Source organism: Typopeltis vanoorti, chromosome 23, assembly GCF_054136105.1.
Source record: "Typopeltis vanoorti isolate ZY-2024b chromosome 23, IOZ_Tvanoo_1.0, whole genome shotgun sequence".
NCBI lineage: Eukaryota > Metazoa > Arthropoda > Arachnida > Uropygi > Thelyphonidae > Typopeltis > Typopeltis vanoorti.
Window position 1 is genome coordinate 7,034,036 of NC_143571.1, and position 22,019 is coordinate 7,056,054.

Here is a 22,019-nt window from a genome sequence, read left to right on the forward strand (position 1 = left end):
TGATTTATATGAGCTTCTGTAGCTCAGTCAGTATAGATGAAGCCCTTTGGTCAGAAAGACCTGGGTTCGATTCCCATCAGTGATGTGAGGAACTTTATCTGGTCTCTTTTGACTAAAGGTGAGTCAAACCAGACACTCGGGTTTTACGTCCCCTCAGAACAGGCAAACTAGTCCATGAACATGCGTATCTACAGACATAGGACACACTGGGAAGCATAGGACTAACCACCTCAAGATACGGTAGCAGTTAAATGTAGAAAATCCTCTACCACAAGGTAAAAGAGGAGGGAAGGAATAAGAAGAAGGTCTAACTTATATGTCTCAATCATATCCCCTCCCCTCCTCCTCCTCCTGTTCACAAGGCTCTACAATTTACATTCTTCTCAATGTCCTCATACTCTAATTCAAAAGACCACTGACCACTTTTGTGCATCTTCTCTGAATCATTTCTAAAATATCCTTGTCACCATGAAAACTCGCTGACCAAATCTGTGCATAATAATCCATTTGAGGCCTCATACAATGGTATCATAAATTCTTTATTTCTGCACGTCAAGGCCCTCTGCATTATTGCTATTGTTTAATGTGACATTTTCACAACTTGTGCAATGCTGTCCCAGAATTTCTGGTCGCTGCATATCACCAGATCTCTCATCTCTTCTACCTCCTTTAAAGTTTCCCCAACAAGTGTATACTTTGCATCCTGTTGTTGCTTACCAAATCTCAAAACCTTACACTTTGCAACATTGAACTATGAGTTCCACTTACATTACTGCCCATTCATGCAATCTATTCAAGTCCTCCTTTAAGACTATAACATCCGCTTGACTCTGCATTGTTCTTCCCAATTTTGCATCATCTGCAAACAGCTGCATATCCCTAGTTAAACCCATCCCATTATCATTAACAAACTGAACAACAATGGTCCTGAAACTGACTCCTGCTTTACATTACTAGTGACCTTCCTCTTTCAAGATACTGCACCTTCATATACAACTTTCTGATACAAATATATACCACTGGAAATTATTCAAATGATCAACAATATATGTATACACAAAAAATGAATATCTAATCAAATATCAAAACACAAATATGTAGAAAATCACCAGTAAAGGGATCAAACAAGGCAATTCAACCAAGTTAGTCCATGTTATACTAATAAAATTTAAGGAACAAATTGAATGTGGTTGGAAATGCAGATTACTTTCAGGAAAGATAATCTCCAAAGGCAGATATTTAAATTATATCAGTAATTGACAACAGTATGTTACACAGCTACTGATATCTCCTGTTTCTAATCCAAAGTACTTTTACCCTTTGAATAAAAGTACTTTGGATTAGAAACATATCATATGAAGGCAGTATTTCTGGGTTCTAGGTTAGTAAAAACATGAGTTTCTTTTGTGAGAAAAACCTCACACTGTTAATGATTAATTAACTTGATAGCTGGCTGAAAAAAAAAAAAAAGCCTAGAGAAGTTTCTATAGCTCTTGTCTAACCTAACTATCAAGCCTATGTTTTTCTTCTTTTAAGTGATTATCATGGATGTTACCATGAAGATGCATGTTAACTGAAATAAATTATAATTTAAATGCCTTCCATAACACAGTTGAAAAAATGAGGATGTGCTTTGGCTTGTTCAACTAATGAGTTTTGCTCATTAGTTGGTGTCATACAAAATTGCCAAGATTTTTCTTTCCCAGAAAACTCATTTGCTCCCCCCCCCCCACAAAATATATAAGATAACCAGTGAGGGGGAAAATGCACAGTTCACTGTCATATTTAAATAAGAGTAACTGCTTTATTATAGTAAAAATCAGGTTTATAAAATGCCAGGTCACTTCATAATTGGGCATTGATCCTTGTACATTAAGGTAAGATGAAGTGAGATATAATTTGTTCATATTTTGTAACTGCTTTGTAACGGTTGTGGATTACTAAAATGCACCAAGGCATTGGATAATGTAGTTTAAACATACATACTGATGGTATGAAATGAAAGTTCAATACTAATTATCATAATATTGATTTTAATTGAGATTATTGGTTGATAAGAGGAGATAATTTATAGAAGACACAAAAAAATTAATTCCTGGAGTTGTGCAGAATAATTAACTAAGGCTCCAGTATCATGAAACAATTTCAACAGATAGCATGTGATGGAAGCAATGTAGAATTTTAGAATGTTTAATGCTAAATTTAGTGAAAGTCTCAGAAGATGTAGTTGAGAGCAAAAGTTATGCAGAGCAATACTGACCTGTGAGATAGAGAAGCAGGGCAAATTTTTGTCAATAATTAATATAGAAGTAAACGGTAAGGTGGGAAATTATAAAATTTCCATAATCCTCTTATATCAATAACATTGGACTGATGATCTGCAAGGAAAAGAGATATATAGTGTGTGAATTGGTTAAACATATCTAACACAGGCACTTTATATCAGTACACTGATATACCAAGAGTCAGGAAGATAAATAAAATAGAAGATACCATGTGAATAGTGCGGAAAAGCAGGAAAATTGCAGTTGTTATGGAGGTGGTATAAGATAACAGTCAATGACCTGATTCATGAGAACTGTAAAATAAGGACCCTAGGAAGTGCCTTTATCTTATAATTCTTTCTTTTAGGGTTACACGGTGATCAGCATTCATATTTATAAATTTAGGGACACAAAAACATACGTGTTGAACAGATTATTTTATTAATTACTAATAAAATAAAACTTTACATTTCGACCCCTGTATCGAGGTCATCATCGGAAGGATACAAGTTTGTAAGGAACCAAGCTACATGTTCTAGCTCTGTATACCGGTAAACTAAATCTACGTAGTTAATTACTCCTTTTCCCTACCTGATCTCTAGTGATTAAAAAAAAGAAGAAAAAAAAATTAATTAATAAAAAAAAAAATAAAATAAGAATAAAAAATAAATAAATACATCTACAATAAACTGCTAAAGTACTCATGTATTAATATTCTTCTGGATTTGTACAGTTCTGATTGTTATAATATGATTTCTTTTAGTTGCTGTTGAATGTTACAAACACTTCACCAGGTTGTATTCTTGTAGTGGGATTTTTCTATCGCTAGTTTAGGTTGTTATACAGGTGGGTCCTCCCCATTCTTGAAATGGTTAGGCCATCCTTTTTTTTGTTGAGATTTGGGTTGTGTTTGAGCATTTCACATGACTCTTTAAATTTTCTCTCAAACCAGGTTTTGGTGCAGTGTAAGGACTTGGTATTTTTCCAATCAATTCTGTGGTATTGGAGTGCGTGGTCAGAAAGGCCGGTTTTTCTACAACTTAAATTAGAGCTGTTCGACAATGTTATTCCAGAAATTTGGGAGATTTTAGATAGGATCACAGACGACTTGGCCAAGCACTTATTACTGAAAAACAAAGAAAAATTAGTAATGAAATTTCAAGCTCTACAATAACAGAGAAGCACAAGACCATCAGGATGTCATAATGAAAGGAATAGCTAATCACAAACTGACATTATAAGGAGCAGCCAATCGCCCACAAACGAAGTTAAGAGCAACCAACCACCATCAGACCACAGCTTGGTTATCAACCAATCAAACCATAATCTCACCCAAGGTGAACTCTCACTGCTATAGAAAGGTTTGAACTACGCCATGGCTCCGAGGTCAGTGAACAAACTTGATATCATTTATCATATCGAGAGAGGTTTAAGATCCCTCTCCCACCAATTTGGCTGATAAAATATGAATGGAAACATCGTGTATACTAAATTCAAACAAAAAACTAAGCACCAACTTAAACAAAACCGAAAATCCAGCCCTTAAATCCTTAAAAAATAACCAAGACATTATAATCATGAAAGCAGATAAAGGCAATGCCGCTCTCCTTTTAGACCGTACAATATACATTGAAAAAATGAACCATTTGATCTCGGACCACAACACCTACTAAATGGTAAACTACAACACCACAAAACGTAACAAAAAGAAAACACTGAATTAATCAAACCCGTCCACACATGGCCCGAAGAAACAACAAAAAAATTAATACCTCATTATGCTCGTGCGCCCAGAATTTACGGCCTGTCAAAAATACACAAACCAGGCACACCACTACATCCTATTTTTGAAGGAATTGACAGCACAAATTATCACTTAGCAAAAAAATTAGTGGCCACACTCAAGGAATTGGTGGGTCAGTCCCCTTCCTACATAAAAAATACACATTTCATTAATAAAATTAAAAACATTACACTCAACGACCAAGATTTATTAGTCAGCTTTGACATAACTTCCCTTTTCACCAATTGTCCCAATCAATGACACTATCTTGCTCCTACAGAACATATTTCCACACAACATCACGGCCCCTCTTTGGCTACATTCTCCGCTCCGGATATTTCGTGTGGCAAAACAATTTTTACCTTCAAAACGAAGGTACAGCCACGGGCTCACCGCTTCCCCCCCCCTCCAAGCTAACTTTTATATGGAAGACTTTGAGCAGCCTAAAATTTGGCTCAGATACGTTGACGATATTTTCGCCATTTGGCCCCACAGCCGCAAAGCTCTAAATACATTCCTTAGCCACCTAAACAAACAACACAAACGTATCCAATTCATCATTGAAATGAACAAAAAACAACTCTCTTCCTTTCCTAGACACACTTGTCACACATCTTCCCTCTGGCTGGCTGTCTCTCTTTCTCAGTTTACTGCAAACCTACACATACAGGCCATTACATACACAAAAATTCTTACCACCACCCAACACAAAAACTACTTGTCATAAGCACCCTTAAACACAGAGCTCTAACAATTTGTTCTAATGAACAAGCTCTAAACCAGGAATACAAGATCATCAACCAAATATTTATAAAAAATGGATACAGTAAAAAAACTATTCACAAGATCCTCCATAAAGATACCAGTAAGAACAAAAAAGATTTCAGGAATGCTATTGCCATTCCTTATGTTAGAGGCATTTCTGAAAAAATAGACAGAACACTATGCAAATACAACATTAAAACCACCTTTAAACTCCCAAATAAGTTAAGACACCTACTCAGTTCTTCTAAAGATCCTCTTCCAAACCTAGCCCACGCAGGGGTATACAAAATACAATGCACATGTAACATACCATACATAGGGGAAACAGGCCGAACCATCCCAATCAGACAAGATGAACACAAATAGAGACCCAGATTAAAAAATTTAACCCACAATGAGTCTAAACTCATTGTGGTTGGTATAGAAATTTAACCACCTCTATACCACCCACAATGAGTTTAGAAATTTAACCACCTCTATACCAAATTTTAAAAATTTAACCACCTCTATACCAAATTTTAAAAATTTAACCACCTCTATACCAAATTTTAAAAATTTAACCACCTCTATACCACCCACAATGAGTTTAGACTCATTGTGGGTGGTATAGAGGTGGTTAAATTTTTTAATCTGGGTCTCTATACCACCCACAATGAGTCTAAACCTTCTCTACCAGACAACCAAGTTATTCTTAATTTTTCAAACCACATCTTAAAGAAACCTGAAATCGACATTCTCAAAAAGGGTTTCAACTATGCAATAGCTCCACAACAGATTCCCAAGATAGATTTCATCTGTAGTCTAGAAAAAGGAATCTCATTATTACCGCCTCACACAGCAAATGATCTAAGATTAAAAAGTTGCATAATACTTTCTGCGCCCTATTCCACAAAACAAAACTTCTCATCACTGGATAAAAGAACTATTCGTGATTTAAAAAACAACAAAGACATCATAATACTTAAAGCAGATAAAGGAAACAGTACTGTGATACTGAACTCAAAGGACTATGAGGACAAAGTTAACCATCTACTTTCTGACTTGTCTGTTTACCGTCTTTTAACAAAAGATCCAACATTAAAAAATCACAATGATACCAACGAATTACTACGCAATTTATCTAACTGGCCAACAGACTTGATTAAAAAACTAAAATCGATGCATCCTTTAACTCCGAGACTCTATGGGGTTCCAAAAGTGCACAAAGAGGGTATTCCTTTACGCCCAATCGTTGATGCAATCAACTCGCCCACCTACTTGTTGTCAAAACATCTCTCGAAACTCCTACAGCAACACATCCACAACTCAGAGAGTTACATCAAAAACTCTGGACATTTCGTGGAAAAGCTAAAAAACATCAAGATATCGGATAATGATCTTCTAGCCAGCTTAGACGTCACCTCTCTCTTTACAAATGTTCCCGTAGTAGAGGTCATTGACATCTTAAGTACCTTGTTCCCACAAGATATAACCGCATTGTTTGCTCACTGCCTAAACTCCAATTATTTTTCTTGGAAAAATAAAATCTATCAACAGTTAACAGGCTTGGCAATGGGAAGCCCACTCTCACCTTCATGTGCTGACCTCTTTATGGAAGATTTAGAAAACAAAATCTTATCACAAATTTTACCTAGACCTAAAATTTGGTTTAGATACGTAGACGATATCTTCATCATATGGAACAATAACAAAGATGACATATATGATTTTCTCAAAAAGATCAACGCTTTCCATCATTCTATTAAATTCACTCTGGAACTTGAAAGAGAAAAACAACTTCCGTTTTTAGACATTTAATCAAAAAACAAACTGATGGCAGTATAAATCTATCGGTGTACAGAAAACCGACCAATACAGGTCGCTACCTACATTTTAACTCCTCTCACCGCATATCACATAAACTCAGCATTATACACATGTTAAAGAAAAGAGCCAATTGCATCACAACGGACAACAAGACCCTTCAAGATGAGTTAAAATTTATTTCCAACAATCTGTACTTGAACGGCTATCCAAGAAGACTAGTCAATAAAATCCTTTTCTCTGAACCACCACAAAGAGAACAAGAAGAGATTCAATATATAAAAACGATTGCAATTCCGTATGTAAGTAGCATCTCCAACAAGCTCGCCAATCTCCTCAAACAACACAAAATAAGAGTAGCATTTAAACCTATAGATTCTATTCGTAAACTACTAAGATCTCCAAAAGACAACCATCCTTTCTACAAATATGCTGGAGTCTATAATATTCCATGCTCATGTGGCTCTAATTACATCGGACAGACTTCGAGAAGCCTCGAAATCAGGCAAAAGGAGCACATTGGCTATGTCAAAAACAACAGACAGGACATTTCTGGCCTATCGTCTCATTTCTCCACAACTAACCATGTCATCGAGTGAGACAAAAGCTGTTCCCCTTACTTAGAGGAAGATTACCATTCAAGAATGTTCAAAGAAGCAGCCACAGTCGCCCATTCTACTGTGAACCTTAACAGAAATCAAGGCCTAATACTCCCAGAGATATGGAAAACCCTAATCAGAACCTTAAAAACGGAAGAAATGAACTTTAATACAAACTACAGAAAGTTCCTCAGCAACAGCTAGCTGATCTTGTACACGCGATACGTGTTTCACTCACGTTTGATACTATTTTATTTGTAATTATTCTAGTCAGTTTTTATTCTTGTCAGTTTTGCGGTTACGCATAATTGTGAGAGTGTTTAAACCTATATGTAAGTGCCCTGAAGAAGCCAACAGATAAGTGTGGCGAAACTAGTTGGTTCAGTTAATTAATAAAATTGATCAACACTTGATCGGTTAACCAAATATTATTATTTACTAATTTATGATCAAGAAAACAACCTTCATGATGCTTAAGACTACATTTTGCTGCATTGAACTAATAACCCCATTTATTTGCCCATCTGTCTAGTTATTCAAATCCTCTTGCAGGGCTGCCACACCTACACTATTACTGATAACCCTTCCCAGCTTCACATCATATGCAAACAACTGAATGTCCCTTTGCAATCCATTGACAATATCATTGATATAAAGATTGAATAATACAGGTCCCAGTATTGAGTCGTGTGGAACTCCACTTTTACCCTTCTGATTCCTTGATATTTTCCCATCATACACAACTCTCTGATACCAATCAGTTAGCCAATCCTGAATCCATTTGACTAACCTGACATTTTAACCCATGTGCTGCAACTTAAATATCAGCTTATCATGTTGCACCCTGTCAAACACTTTGAAAATCTAAAAAAAATGACAGTATATGCCTTTCCCTCATCAACTGCTCTTGTCACTTTATTATAAAATACAATCATATTATTAAAGCAAGAGCACCCCTTAACAAATCCATGTTGATTCTCACAGATAACATTACCCTCATCTACCCAATGCTGTATATAGTCCTGCACTAATTTCTTCAAGAACTTATCAACTACAAACAGGCCTATAATTAGGCACTTCCAGTCTGCTGGGTACCTTTCCTTCAGCCAGACTTTTATTGAAAAGCCAGGTCAACAGAGCTGTCAGTTTTTTAGCACATTCTCTCAAAACCCATGGTGAAATACCATCCAGTCCAACTTTATTGGTATCCAGAGTACTCAGTATTTGGAACACACACTCTCCTCTTGCACCTCTAAACCCTGATCCTGCCCTATCCCTCTAGTATTAAAACCTCCTCCAGGATGACATACTCGAATAAAGTGCTCATTGAACAACTCCACTATGTCCTCTGCATCAGTCACTCTATTCCCATTTTTATCCCACAATGTCATTCTTCCACAATAGTTTCTCTTCCTACTGGCCACATAGCTAAAAAAATTCCCTAGGGTTTTCTTTGGATCTTAGTGCCAATCTCTTCTCATATTCCAGTTTGGCCTTCCTCACCATTCTGGTCACTCTCCTGGCCTGCGTCTTATATTCTTCGTGTATCTGTCCTCCATCCCTCTCTTTGTATATCTTCCATAATCTCTTTTTCACCTGCAGTTCCTGTTTGATATTGTTTGTCATCCACTTTACACCAAATTATGCCCACTTCTTCACCCGTGGAATACAGCTTACTACTGCTGCTAACAAATATTCTTTCACAATTTCCCAAGCACTAATGATATCCTGGCCTTCCAATTCTGCTCTCCATGGAACTTCCCCTAGTTGATACCTACTATAATCACTGGCCTTATAATTCCACATATGTTCCCTTCTCTTTGATACACCTGCATGTCTGTTCATCTTCGAAGTCAAAACCACATGGTCAAATATTTTCTCTCTAGAATTAAGATTTTAGCCAGCATTAGAAATTACTGGTAAACACTACAGTAAGGCAACCTGAGTTTTGATCCATTTTTCACACTTTTTGATTTTTTTTTTTCAATTTTTTTGTAATGAGTGACAAAATCACAACCAGATGAGTGCTCATCTGGTTGTTTATTTTGGAACTTCTTAATACTAAGAAGTTCCATTCTGTTGCACACCAAGTTTGCCATAACAGCAGTGGTGTAGCTAGAGCTTTTGCCCTCCCCTCTCAATACACACCAAAAACACTACAAAAAGTCAAAACAACATATAGGGAAATAAATTTAAAACTATGTTTATGTTACTTAAGTATAGAGAGCTGATAAGCTTCAATATTGTACTACGTACTAGGATCACTTGCATTGGCTAACGCTAGTGTCGCTGATACTTTATAGTTTACTATATTCAGCAAGAAACTCTCTGATTCCGATCTTTGAGTTTCTTATTCGGTTTTAAAACTATGTGGGATTTAATATCCCCTTAATTTAAGTAATGTTTTCATTGCCGAATTGAAGCTTATCAGCTCTTTATACTTAAGTAACTTAATGGTTGCACCTGTTAGGAAAACTCGTTCGCAGAGTACATAAGTTCTTTTCGCTATACACTTTGGTATTAGGTCTAGCTACTCACTGATGAAGCCTCAAAAAAGGCTGAAACCGGTCTGGGTAGTGACCTCCCTCCATAATGTAATAACAGCATACATTTCCTAAGAAATGTGTTTTTACATTATGGAAAATACCTAAGAATAGCGATCTGAACTTTCCCCCACCTTTGCAACGAGTTGCCCTGGTATTGTACTACGTACTAGGATCACTTGCATTGGCTAACGCTAGTGTCGCCGATACTTTATAGTTTACTATATTCGGCAAGAAACTCTCTGATTCCGATCTTTGAGTTTCTTATTCGGTTTTAAAACTATGTGGGATTTAATATCCCCTTAATTTAAGTTATGTTTATGTTTATTTTAGTTGTAAGTATAGTTGTTATAAACATTAATTAAGTAATAAAAATGACTAAGTTAACATAAAAGAATCGTCGAAAAATTAAATTGTGTCTCATGTGAAAAGTGCCGCCCCCTCCCCAGGCTATGCCACTGTATATCAGCTCATTTTGATGCTTTGTTTCTATCCATTGACATTTTGTCTTGGATATGTGTGTATGTGAACAGCCCATTTTGATGATTTGTTTCTATCCATTGACATTTTGTCTTGGATATGTGTTTATGTGAACAGCACTGACTAAGTTCATTATGTCTGTATGGTTGGTATACTCATCCTAAACAACTCAAGATAGATTTTTTTTAATTTCATTTTTATTTATGATAATCCCATACATGAGAGGTTGTCCAGCCTGTAGTATGTTAGTACTGTGGATTGGCAGGAACTAACTTGTTCACATTTAATCTGAAAAGCTGTGGATGTATTCCTTGAAAAACACATAAGATAGAAGACTGTTCTAGAGGACAGCAGAAGGGATGAATGAGAGAAGGGTTAGTTTGGAGTTGAATTGTGAAAGTATATTATCAGGCAGTGGAATTATTGATGCCAGCTCAGATGAACATTAGCCATGGAAATATTTGTGCAGATTGCATCATAGGGGAAGAGACCAGCACTAGATTATGGTCTGAATTATCTAGAATAGAAGGGGTTACTAGTAAGAAAGAGGTCTAGTGTGTTTGGAGTTGTTAATGTTATCTGGTATTCGAGTGGCCTTTTGTACAATTTATGTACGCATCAATGATAGCAAACATCTCAGCATCTCTACCTTTCTGTTGTGCATTTGGAGGAGGAAAGCCAGTTGATTATGAACATTAAAATCTCTGTGGAAGATAACCTCACTGATAGGAAATTTAGACTAAAAAAATCATTTTAAGGAAAGGAAACCAAAATGTTAAGAATGGTACTGGCATTAGAGTGATAGAGAAAGGACATGAATTTGATAGAATAAGATAGAGAAATTTTAAAGCTAAAAGAGGTCAAAATCTGGAGATTCTAAATTGGATATTCTTTGGCATAGTATATATCTGAGCACATATATGCACAGATACCATCTTTCCATCAAAATGAGTCAAAGAGTGTATATAATTGGGAAAGTCAAAATGAGTAGTGCTTGAGGAAGTTGCAGTTTGAATTTCTGTCAAGAAAGATAGGTGAGGTTTTGCATAAGATGGAAATGAACAGATGGAATGAGACTGTGTATATTTGTGAAGTCAATTTGGAAGGTTCTCTGAGTTTAGTTTAATCCTTTATCCAAGTGTGAGCAAATAAATTAGATTATAATAAATTCAGTTTAATCCTTTATCCAAGTGTCACTAAAGGATTAAACGAAATTTAATTTAGTTTAATCTAAAATTAAACTAAACAAAAAAAAACAGTGAATAGGTTTAAGGAGATATACAATAAGTATTGTGTTAATGAATAGAGTGGGACCCCCATGTTAATGGATAGAGTGAGTCTTTTGACTCCATGGAGTACCCATGTAAATAATAATAATAAATATTACAATTAAGAGAGGAAAACTTTTATTTTTATTTTTTAAATAACAGTTTAGTTTGAGCATGTTTAGCAAGGGAATGTTCCTATATTTCTTTAGAGCACTAAGAGTTTAAATGTATCTAGTTGTAATGATGAAAAAGAGATAACCATATGCAAGTGGATCTATCAGATTTTGTGATTTGACTTCTTCACTTGTTGATTGGATTTTAACAGTATAGATGCGAACACAGATTGATAAGAAAATAACTATTTATTAACTTAAATGTTAATATTTCGCTGGTATTATATCCAGCATCTTCAGAGCACACAAAGTTTGTTACAGTAGCGAGACAACCGCAATCCAGTGTAACAGTGGGACTAGTATGAGTAATTGTAGCATAGTGAGACTAGTATGAGTAATTATAGTATGAGTAATTCATACTAGTCCCATTGTTACACCAGATTGCAGTTGTCTCACTACTATAACAAACTTTGTTTGTATGCTCTGAAGATGCTGGATATAATACCAGCGAAATATTAGCATTTAAGTTAACAAATAGTTATTTTCTTATTAATCTGTGTTCGCATCTATACCGTTAAAATCCAATCAACATGTGCGACGAACACATAAGCCTTTCCAGATGGTTGACTTCTTCACTGTTTTATTATTGAGTGGTATGAGGAGGAAGCTGGTTTGGATCATAACAAGGTAGTTGTGTATCCTATACATCAAAATAATAGGCACAATTTTGGCATCTAGAAAATTATACTAATAAACAATTTATTATAATAATAAATAATTATAATTAATCATTGAAATTCTGTTCATGCAGCTGCAAAAGGAAAAAAATATGATTTGATAAATAACTGCTCAAAACAATTAGGGGATATTTTGGTTTTCTTGTAAATTATAAAGTAAAAAAATTAATTTACAAATGTGTAACACATTTATTTTAAAATATTCTTAATATACAACAGTGTAGAACATGTAACTGCATACAAAATCCTATTAAGACTTGTCGAAACGTGTCTTAGCCATATTAGCATGTGGGGAGGGGATATAAAAGCATGGCTTGTTGCGCTCACTTTCAGTCCATAATTATCATTTCAATTGTAAACTTGTGTCACCTACCACCCATTATTTTGTTAAAAATGGCAGAGCAACATGATATCCCGGAATCCATAAATTGGAGAGCCATTGGTCAAGTAGAAGCTGGACCAACGTAGCAAGTTGTCGCTCAAACTTATTGTATATCTCAAAGTGTAATTTCGTGACTGGAATTGCTTTCTGGAGATGGGAAATGTTTGTCAAAGTCAAGGTCGCCCATCATTCAGCAATTCCAAGAAACAATCAGTATTTGTCATTACTTGCCAAAAGAAATCAAACATTTAATGCAACACAACTTTGAAGCGAACTTTCCGCAGCAACAGGGAGGCTTGTATCGACACAGACAGTATAAAATCATCTTCATGCCATAGGTTTATATGCTCGAAGACCAATGGTTTGCATTCCACTTACTGCAAATCACAAAAGAGCCCAAAGAATTTGGGCACAGGAGCACTGCAATTGGACAAATCAGGATTGCGCTCTTATACTTTTATAGTGATGAGTCCAGATTCAGTCTGCAACCAAATAACCAACGTATCTTGATATGCCGCGAAAGTGGAACAAGAAATAATCCATAGTTTGTTCGTGAAAGACCCCAACATCAAGATGGGAGTTTGATGGTATGGGCTGGAATAAGTATAGTGCCATATTGATCTCTATTTTATCAGAAATTGTTCCTTAACAGCCCAAAGGTATCACGATGAGATTTTGGAACCTATAGTTTGTCCATATGCTGCTGCAATTGGCCAAGAATTCATTTTTATGGATGACAGTGCTCATCCACACCGTGCAAATTTGGTACACGAGTGGTTTGGGGAAGAAGGTGTTGAACAAATCGACTGGCCTGCCTCTTCACCGGATTGTAATCCAACGTAAATAAAGAGTACGAAAGTTTGTGACAAGTAAAGCTACATGTGCACTGAGAGAATACAGAGAAAAATGCAAGAAAGTGGAGCAATGTGTAAAAGCAACAAAACAAAAGTATGTAGACTAGCAAGAACACAGAAGATAAATATCAGGAAGGTGACAAAATATTCTGGAGGCTATTAAAAAGCTTAGAAATGGAGGAAAGTGTACTGTCAAAGGAATCAGCAATAACAAAAGTGACATGGAAAATGAAGACGATATTCTAAATGTCTAGAGCAGTGGTTCTTAACCAGTGTTCCCCGGAACACTGGTGTTCCACGGAAGGTGAATAGTTGTTCTGCGAGAGGTTCTGAAATTTGTCATTTTTAAATTAATTTGTTAGCAAAAATTAATTTAATGATGGTTTAATTGATGTTTAATTAATAATTAATTATAAATTATTTATTAATAATAAATCGGCTAAATTACCAATTAATTATTAATTTATACATTACAAAATAACCAAGGTGTTCCGTGAAAATTTCAGGATTTGTGAAGTGTTCCATAGTCTAAAAAAGTTTGAGAAACACTGGTCTAGAGTAATTACTTTGAAAGATTGCTAAATGAAGCAAGCAGTGGCAGAAGAGTGGTAGAAAATATTCTAGAGGAATGCAATTAGGAGTACATTATACAATCATCATCATCATCATCATCATGTATTGTTTCTCTCCAGGAGGTTGACTACCATGATGTGACTCATGGTTGACTACAGGTGTAAGGAGAATGTGGTGAGGACCCTATCTCTTCCATGTGGTTGCAAATATTCATGGCTGTATCCATGTGTGGATACAGGGCCAGATTGTTTGTTCTGAGGGACAAAAAAAAGCCCTCTACCTCCATGTGAGACCGACTAACTCACCTTTAGTCAAAAGACCCCTCACGTCATGGGCAGGAATTGAACCCGGATCTTTCCGACCAAAGGGCTTTTGCCTGTGCCAACTGAGCTATGGAGATATACATATCAACACATGAGGTAGGAAAAAATCATGAAAAACTGAAATATGAAACCCAGATCTAGTAGATGATATGCAACCAGAAATGCAAAAATAGGGATGTATAAAAGTTTTAAAGTGGCTGCAATCTGCATAAATTCAGAAGACCTGTTGAGAAAGTTGAATTCTGGTTGATTGGAGTATAACTATCATAGTACCCATCAGTAAGAAAGAGGAAATAAAACTGAATAATATGAGAATTATGGAGGAATTTTGTTACTGAGTGTTTTAGGTAAGATTTAGGCAAGTATACTTGAGAAAATGCTTAGAAAAGTCTGAAAGAGGAAATGTAGAGCAATGTAGAGGTTGTCAAGGTTGGCCAAGTAGAGGATCGTATTTTCATTCTAAGACAAATAATTGAAAAATCATGAGAATATAACAAGGATCTGTATTTCAATTTTGTAGATCTGGAAAAGGCAGATGTCACAAGTTCAGAACATTGGACATTATATCAAATAATCTATATTTGAGTTGTAAGCCAGGAGCAGTATGGGAAGATGGTTCGATGCTAAATCAGTTGTGAGAGACAAACGTGAACATTATCTCCTATGTTATTCATCACCTATATGGATCACATCATGAAGGAAACAGTGGCATAAAACCTTATCTCACATTTGGAGATGTTAACTCAGTTCTTTACTTTATACAAATGATGTTATATTGTTAGAAATAGATAACAGAATTAGCAAAACTGGTATGGTAGGAAGTCTACTAAATAAATATATATGGAATAAGAGATAAATTTTGTCAAAACACTTAAACTAGCTGTATACAAGACAGTTTTCAAACTAATTTTAACTTTATGGATCTGAGAGCTGGCTAGAAATAAAATACTTGATCACAGACTGTAGATGAATGATATGATAGTTCTGAGAAAGATTATAGATTGAAAACAGGTGACATCGATTGCAGAATTGTATTAAAATGAGGATAGTAGGTAGGAATGTGACATTGTTAGCACTCAGGATTGCGTGATTAGAGCTAATCTGTGGTATGGTCACTTTAACAGAATGGGATCGAAAAGGTTAGCAAAAAAGTTTTTGTTAGCAAAAAAAGAAAACTATGATTTGGGTAGATTGATATAGTAAGAAGCACCTTAGAATTCCAAAATATAGGATGACAGATTGCAGATTTTGGAGTAGTCCTGACAGATAACAGATTAATTTGGAGGAAAACTGTTGATGGAAAGTTAGTAATGATGTAAATGTTTCATGTAGTATTATCATAATATTCTACATCCCCCCTCCCCCTCATCCCCAAAAGAAAGAATTGTAGAATATTGTATTATCAAGAATTTAACAATAATGATTGGTTGATTGTTTTTCACTTCTAATTTGGGTTTAGAATGAGACTCTACTGGCCAGTGCAGTTTTGTGACACTGACCATTATTGTCAGTACCATTGACAGGGTGTAGCATAGAGGCAGCCTGCCTCACGACACGGCTTAATAAGGGTGCTCGTTCAGCCAAATTGCGGTAGGCGCCGTCGCTACACTAACAATTCCTGTTAGCGTAGCAAGTGCGGAAAGCAGTTTTTTAAGCTTAAACTGATTAAAAATTATTTGTGAACAGCAATGACCCAAGAAAGATTGGTTGGTCTAGCAATTATATTGATAGAGGTGGAGCTTATAATTTAAATTTTAGAAGAGCTTATAAACAGTTTTATTGTGATATCCCCATAGAGCAAACATTTAATTAATATTATGTAATCATTTTGCATTAATGTTTCTCTTGTAATAAAAACAAAATAGCAATTGGAGATGTTCTTATATTTTTGTCTTATAATCCATTGGGCACAATATTTAATTGTTTGCCTCAGGGCACGGTCTAATCTGGCCCTTATTATTGTGTTGGAATATGTTCAAGCAAGTGCTATAAAATGGCCACTGTGTAGGATGTGCACAATTGTCCAAGGCACCAGTATAGAACCTAGTGGTTTTGATTCGATAGTTCTAGTTCATGACATGCAACCTTTTGCATCATTATACTGCCACTTCCAAATTTAACACACTCAGTTAAAAGGAAAGTTCCAGTCTTCCTCTCTATCTATCTACATATTTCTGACAGGGGCACAGTGTGAAGATGCTGGGATGAATGAAAAAAAAATATATATTAGCTAATTTAATATACTCTTAGTTTATTTTGATCTGTTGTACCGTTCTTACCATTTGAATCTGGTATGAATACCAGCTAATAGCTTTATTTTAGAGCTACACCCACTTGAACAAATTTCATTTATCTTGTTTTATGTGCCATTAAAGCAAATTGTTTTTGAAATTTGCTAAAGAATGGATAAATCATGACCTTTGATGTTTCTGATTATTTATTTCTTATAATATTCCAACCCACGGAATATTTTTAATTCTATCATACCTTACTATCTTGGGTTACCTAAGGTTTAGATATCTGAAAACCCTCTTCTAGATTTTTTTTTCAAGCAAATTCAGTCCATCATTAAACAAGACAGTGGTATTACACTGAGTAGGGAAATTCATGTACAATTAAATATTTGCTGATAGTCATAATATGAGATTCAAATTTAGAGACTGTTGATTGAAGAGTGGAGATATCCACTCAGCCAACCAAGCCAGATATATTAAAATACAGTGAGGTAGTGTGTATGTCTGTGTAATGACAAAAATGAATTTTATATTTATGAATAACTGTAATACATGAATCTGGCTTTTAGGTATCCAGATGGTAGACCTCATCCACCGTCACCACCTCCCAAACCAACCACCCTTCAACCAAAGTAAGTGATTATATTAATTGAGATGTATTAAAATAAACTGGTATTTTAAAATTAAATGATCAAATACCAAATAGTAGAACATCTTCAGGGAACAAGGGCAAACCTTCCCTCTCTCTCTCTCTCTCTCTCTCTCTCATCTTCTGCATTAAAGATGATGATAATAATTTTTTTTATCAAATATCAAATAACACTTTATATCATCTGTCAAATAAATTACATTTTACAATACAATTTAGGAAATAATACTACAATTTCTCACATATAGTTCAGTTCAGATTCTGATTCATATTATACTGTGCAGCAATTCATGGAGCAAAACAATTCATGTATTATTATTTTGATGATGATGATGATCAGAGTAGAAGTTTACAATTATAGTTCATGGTTACACAGAGTAGATAAATGATTATCTGTTTCAGTTTATATATATATATATATTCTTTCTTTCTTTCTTTTTTTTTTTCAAAGATTGACAAAGGGTTAACATAAATATTCCAATTCATATCAAACTTTGCAGAGTGTGCAAGTCATATAGTAGAACAATTCATTTTATAACAATCTCAGGAATAGTTTATAATTATAGTTCACAGGGTAGATTGCGCATAAATGTTATTTACAATTATATGCAACTGTAAATAATATTTATGTGTTTATTTACATAAATATTATTTATGTAAATAAATAAATAAATAATTAATATCACTTTCAATTCAATATATTCAATTCAGAAAAAGAGACATTTTTTTTGATGGAAATGCATACATACCTTCTTTTTTTAGTACTATTCATATATTATATTTTCAGTTTAGTACAGGATATTACAGAACATACTATATGATACAGTGCAAAGTTCATTTTTAGATACACAGTTATAAAGGATACTGATAGATATAGACTAAGACAAAAATATTATGATATGCACAAAGACAGTGAAGTATATGTAACTATGGATGAAACTCATTGTTGTAGGTAGGAGTAAATAACATCTTTAACAGTCAAGTACAAGGACAGTGTTCTGTAAATGATATAAGATAATGTGACCTGGAAGTTAATTGTAGTAATAGGATTGCAGTATGGCTTTATAGCCCAACCATCTGCAAAGCTAAATTAAGCTTTTGTGAAGACAGATAAACACACTGGAATAATAATAATAAGGCATCATTTATTATTAAGTTGTTTGCTTATTTTACCATTCAACATCAGTAGTTTTATAATTCAGAAACCAGAGTACCCTAATTTTAATTTCTCCATTAACTTCTACAGTCATCATTTCATTATTATTATTATTATATACTCATCTCCATGGAGTCAGAAACCTCATCATAGGAGACCTATGGTAATCTGTATGTTTTTATGTCTGTATGTATATTTTTTCACTGTCAGGGCACTCACAACTACTCCTTGAAATCCGGTCAACTCACTACTCTCCACACGAAATACCTAGTCTACACACTAACCACAGTTTTATGCAACTTCCATGGCTAACCTCTAGTTTTACTTTACTTGTAATGTCTTGAAAAATGTCCTTTGTATCAATCTTATAGAATCACTTTTATATCTTATATGCTTCTATCTTGTACCCTCTTTTCTACTTATCAACTATCTTTGTAACCCACACACCACCAACTTATCATACACCGTGATTCACAAACTTATCACCAGCTTGCTCACTCATCTCTGAATCCTCTCCATTGCCTCTTGGTCACTAAATAACCCTGGTGACTAAATCTGTACATCAGGGGTCTTCAACCTTTCAGACAGTGTGGACCACATTAAAAATTTCAATGAAGCCCGTGGGCCACTAAGCTATACTGCGGTATTTAGAATTGTAAGATGCTTTCCAGATTCACAAGGAATGATATGCATTTGATACTTTACATAAAATCCTATAAAAATAAACTCAGCTTTAAGAGCGTAGGTAGGAGTCGGGTTCATGATAAGTAAATACAATCAATACTTGAAAAAAGATAATTTAATGAAGAAAACATTCATTTTTTACAATGTCAATGGGCAACCTGGCAATGTTTTACCTTGATCAGCTTGTCAATGTTGGAAGGCGCTATGCGCAGAGTATTCTCGAGTTGTTGGTTCATAATCTGAGTTCTTGTCTTGGACTTCACATGCTTCATTCTGGAGAAGAACTGCTTACATAAATATGTGCTTCCTAACAAAGTGCACTTCTTCAAAGCATGCCGGCAAAGATAAGGGAATGCGTCATCAGAAATGTAGTCTTTGTAAAATGTAAGCAAGGGCACATTGAATAATTTTTTCTCTCAAAGAAGAATTGTTTTGGAGTTCAAGCAGCTCCATTTGTACTGAGCCTGGCATTTTGGCAGCATTGACACTGAATGGCATTGAAAATAAATCTAAAGAAGACTGTTGGTTACAAAAATCACTAAATCTCTCTTCGAACTCACTTTGCAACATGGCTAATTTTGTAGCGTATTCATCAAGAGACGAACAGTTGGACTCAGCAAGAAGCTGAAAATGAGTTAAATCTTTTTTTGCGACCACAGAATGACCACAAAAGCTTTGATGTAATCAAACAGAGTGTGCACTAGTTGATCTTTGGATTGTAGCCATGTATTTAGGTCATTCATATGCAGTGAGATGTCAGTCACAAAGGTAAAGTCTGTCATCCACTTCGGATTGTTAAATTCCACAATCGGATTCCCCTTGGTTTTCATGAACTGCCGTATTTCGCTCCTTAAGTCAAAGACTCTTTTAAGAACCTTCCCTTTGCTCAACCAACGCACATCACTATAATAAACCACATCACCGTGATCCGCTTTGCACTCTTAGTCAAAAACTCTTGGAATTGATGATGATTCAATTCCTCTTGCCCTAATAATGTTGAAGACAGTCACAATAACTTTCATGACATTCTCAAATCCAATAGGTTTCACCACAAATTCTCCTGGTGGATTAAACAGTGGTAATGGGCAAAATCTTTTCCTTCTGGTTCCAGTTCTTTCCATAGCAGCGCAACAAACCCTTCATTGTTTCCCACCATAGGAAGGGTACCATCAGTTACCACACCCTCGAGGTTGGTTAAGCTAAGGTTGAAGTGCTGGAGTGTTTTCTTGGTGGCTTTAAGAATATCAGTGCCTTTTGTCGTTCCCTTCATAGGTATGAATGCTAGCAGTTCTTCTGTCACATTGAAATGTTGATGAATGCCATGGACAAAGATAGCCAGTTGTGCTGTATACTTCACATCTAAAACAAGTGAATATGACGTAAATTCGGACAACCGTTTTTTTTAAGTTTCTTCGATGTCATTGGCAAGTTTTTCGACACATCGTGCTACAGTTAACCCAGATAAAATCAGTTTTTTAAACACTTCCTTATTATTTGGGCAAGGATATCCCAGCAGCAATGAGACACTCTTTCACAAACTCGCCATCCAAGAAGGCTTTTGATTTTTTAGCAATTTTTGCTGCTATTACATAACTTACTTTGATGCATGCTTCGCTCTCTTCCCTCTGCCTTTTAAATGTACCCTACTGGTATTTTAAATCAATTTGGAGACAGTTCACTTTGTCCACACGAAGCCACCCTTGAAGGTGAAATTGGATGCATGCTTTGTCTCATAGTTCGTTTTATATTGTATTCTTTTGATACTGACACTGACTCACGACAAATTAAACACACGAGATTATCGTCGATCAGTGCAAAAAAAGTACAAATTGGTCCACTTTAATGAGTGGACCAAAATTACTAATTGGTCCACTCATTAAAAACTCAACAAGAATAACTTGATTTACGCTTTTCACTCGTAGATGCCATAGTGAGAAGGTGAACCCAAAAAATGATCCAAAATGGCAGTTTAACGGTTATTATCCACCAAATATGTCTCACACTAATGAAAAAAGTCTGTCAATATAAAACCACAATAGGCTATGGCTGACACGATGAACCTGCATACACCATATGCACGAATATCACACTGTTCATGACTGAATGACTGACTGACTGTGGATGAGATTCTCTTGTATTTATATGAAAATAACGAAGTATCGAGAACCTTTGAGGTGTATCTGGAAGGCACTAGACAGTGCTCTCGAATGAACTACTGCTTCAGCCCATCTACCTGCGACGTTAGTACTAGTACTTAAGTACTGCTTGGTGCTGGTAGATGGCTGAAGAAGCATGTCTATTTAATATTTATTTTTATAGGATTTTATGTAAAGTATCAAACGCACAGCGTTCCTTGTGAATCTGGAAAGCATCTTATAATTCTAAATACCACAGTATAGCTTAGTGGCCCACAGGCTTCATTGAAATTTTTAATGTGGAAATTATTGAAATTATTTTTTATTTAATCACGTTTTAATGTTAAGTAGTTATTTTTTTTAAATGGCCTGCGGGCCACGGCAAAGAGCTCCGCAGGCCACAGGTGGCCCGTGGGCCATGCATTGATAACACCTGCTGTACACAATGTGAAGATACAGCCAAATCATAGCCCTTATATAGATGGATAAAGTCTACCATTACCACCAATTCCCTAGCCTTATTGATTACCTGCAATCTAGTACCATCAGTGTGATGGACAGCATGTAACATTTTGAAACTGAATTGCATAACCCTACATTTTTGCAATATTAAACTTACAACCATTATCCTCATCCTTTTCCCACACTACTGAAAATATATTTCAATCATCCTG

The 22,019-nt window shown here is 35.3% G+C and overlaps 1 protein-coding gene across 1 annotated transcript in view; it reads left to right on the plus strand.

The window, feature by feature from the left end:
* Positions 1-22,019, plus strand: part of LOC150093598 (tight junction protein 1-like) — a 712,683-nt gene that overhangs the window by 552,554 nt on the left and 138,110 nt on the right. Inside the window, exon 31 of the mRNA XM_090413230.1 lies at positions 17,291-17,353. Within this exon, the coding sequence (XP_090269356.1) occupies positions 17,291-17,353 (63 nt within the window). The remainder of the gene's footprint in view (positions 1-17,290; positions 17,354-22,019) is intronic.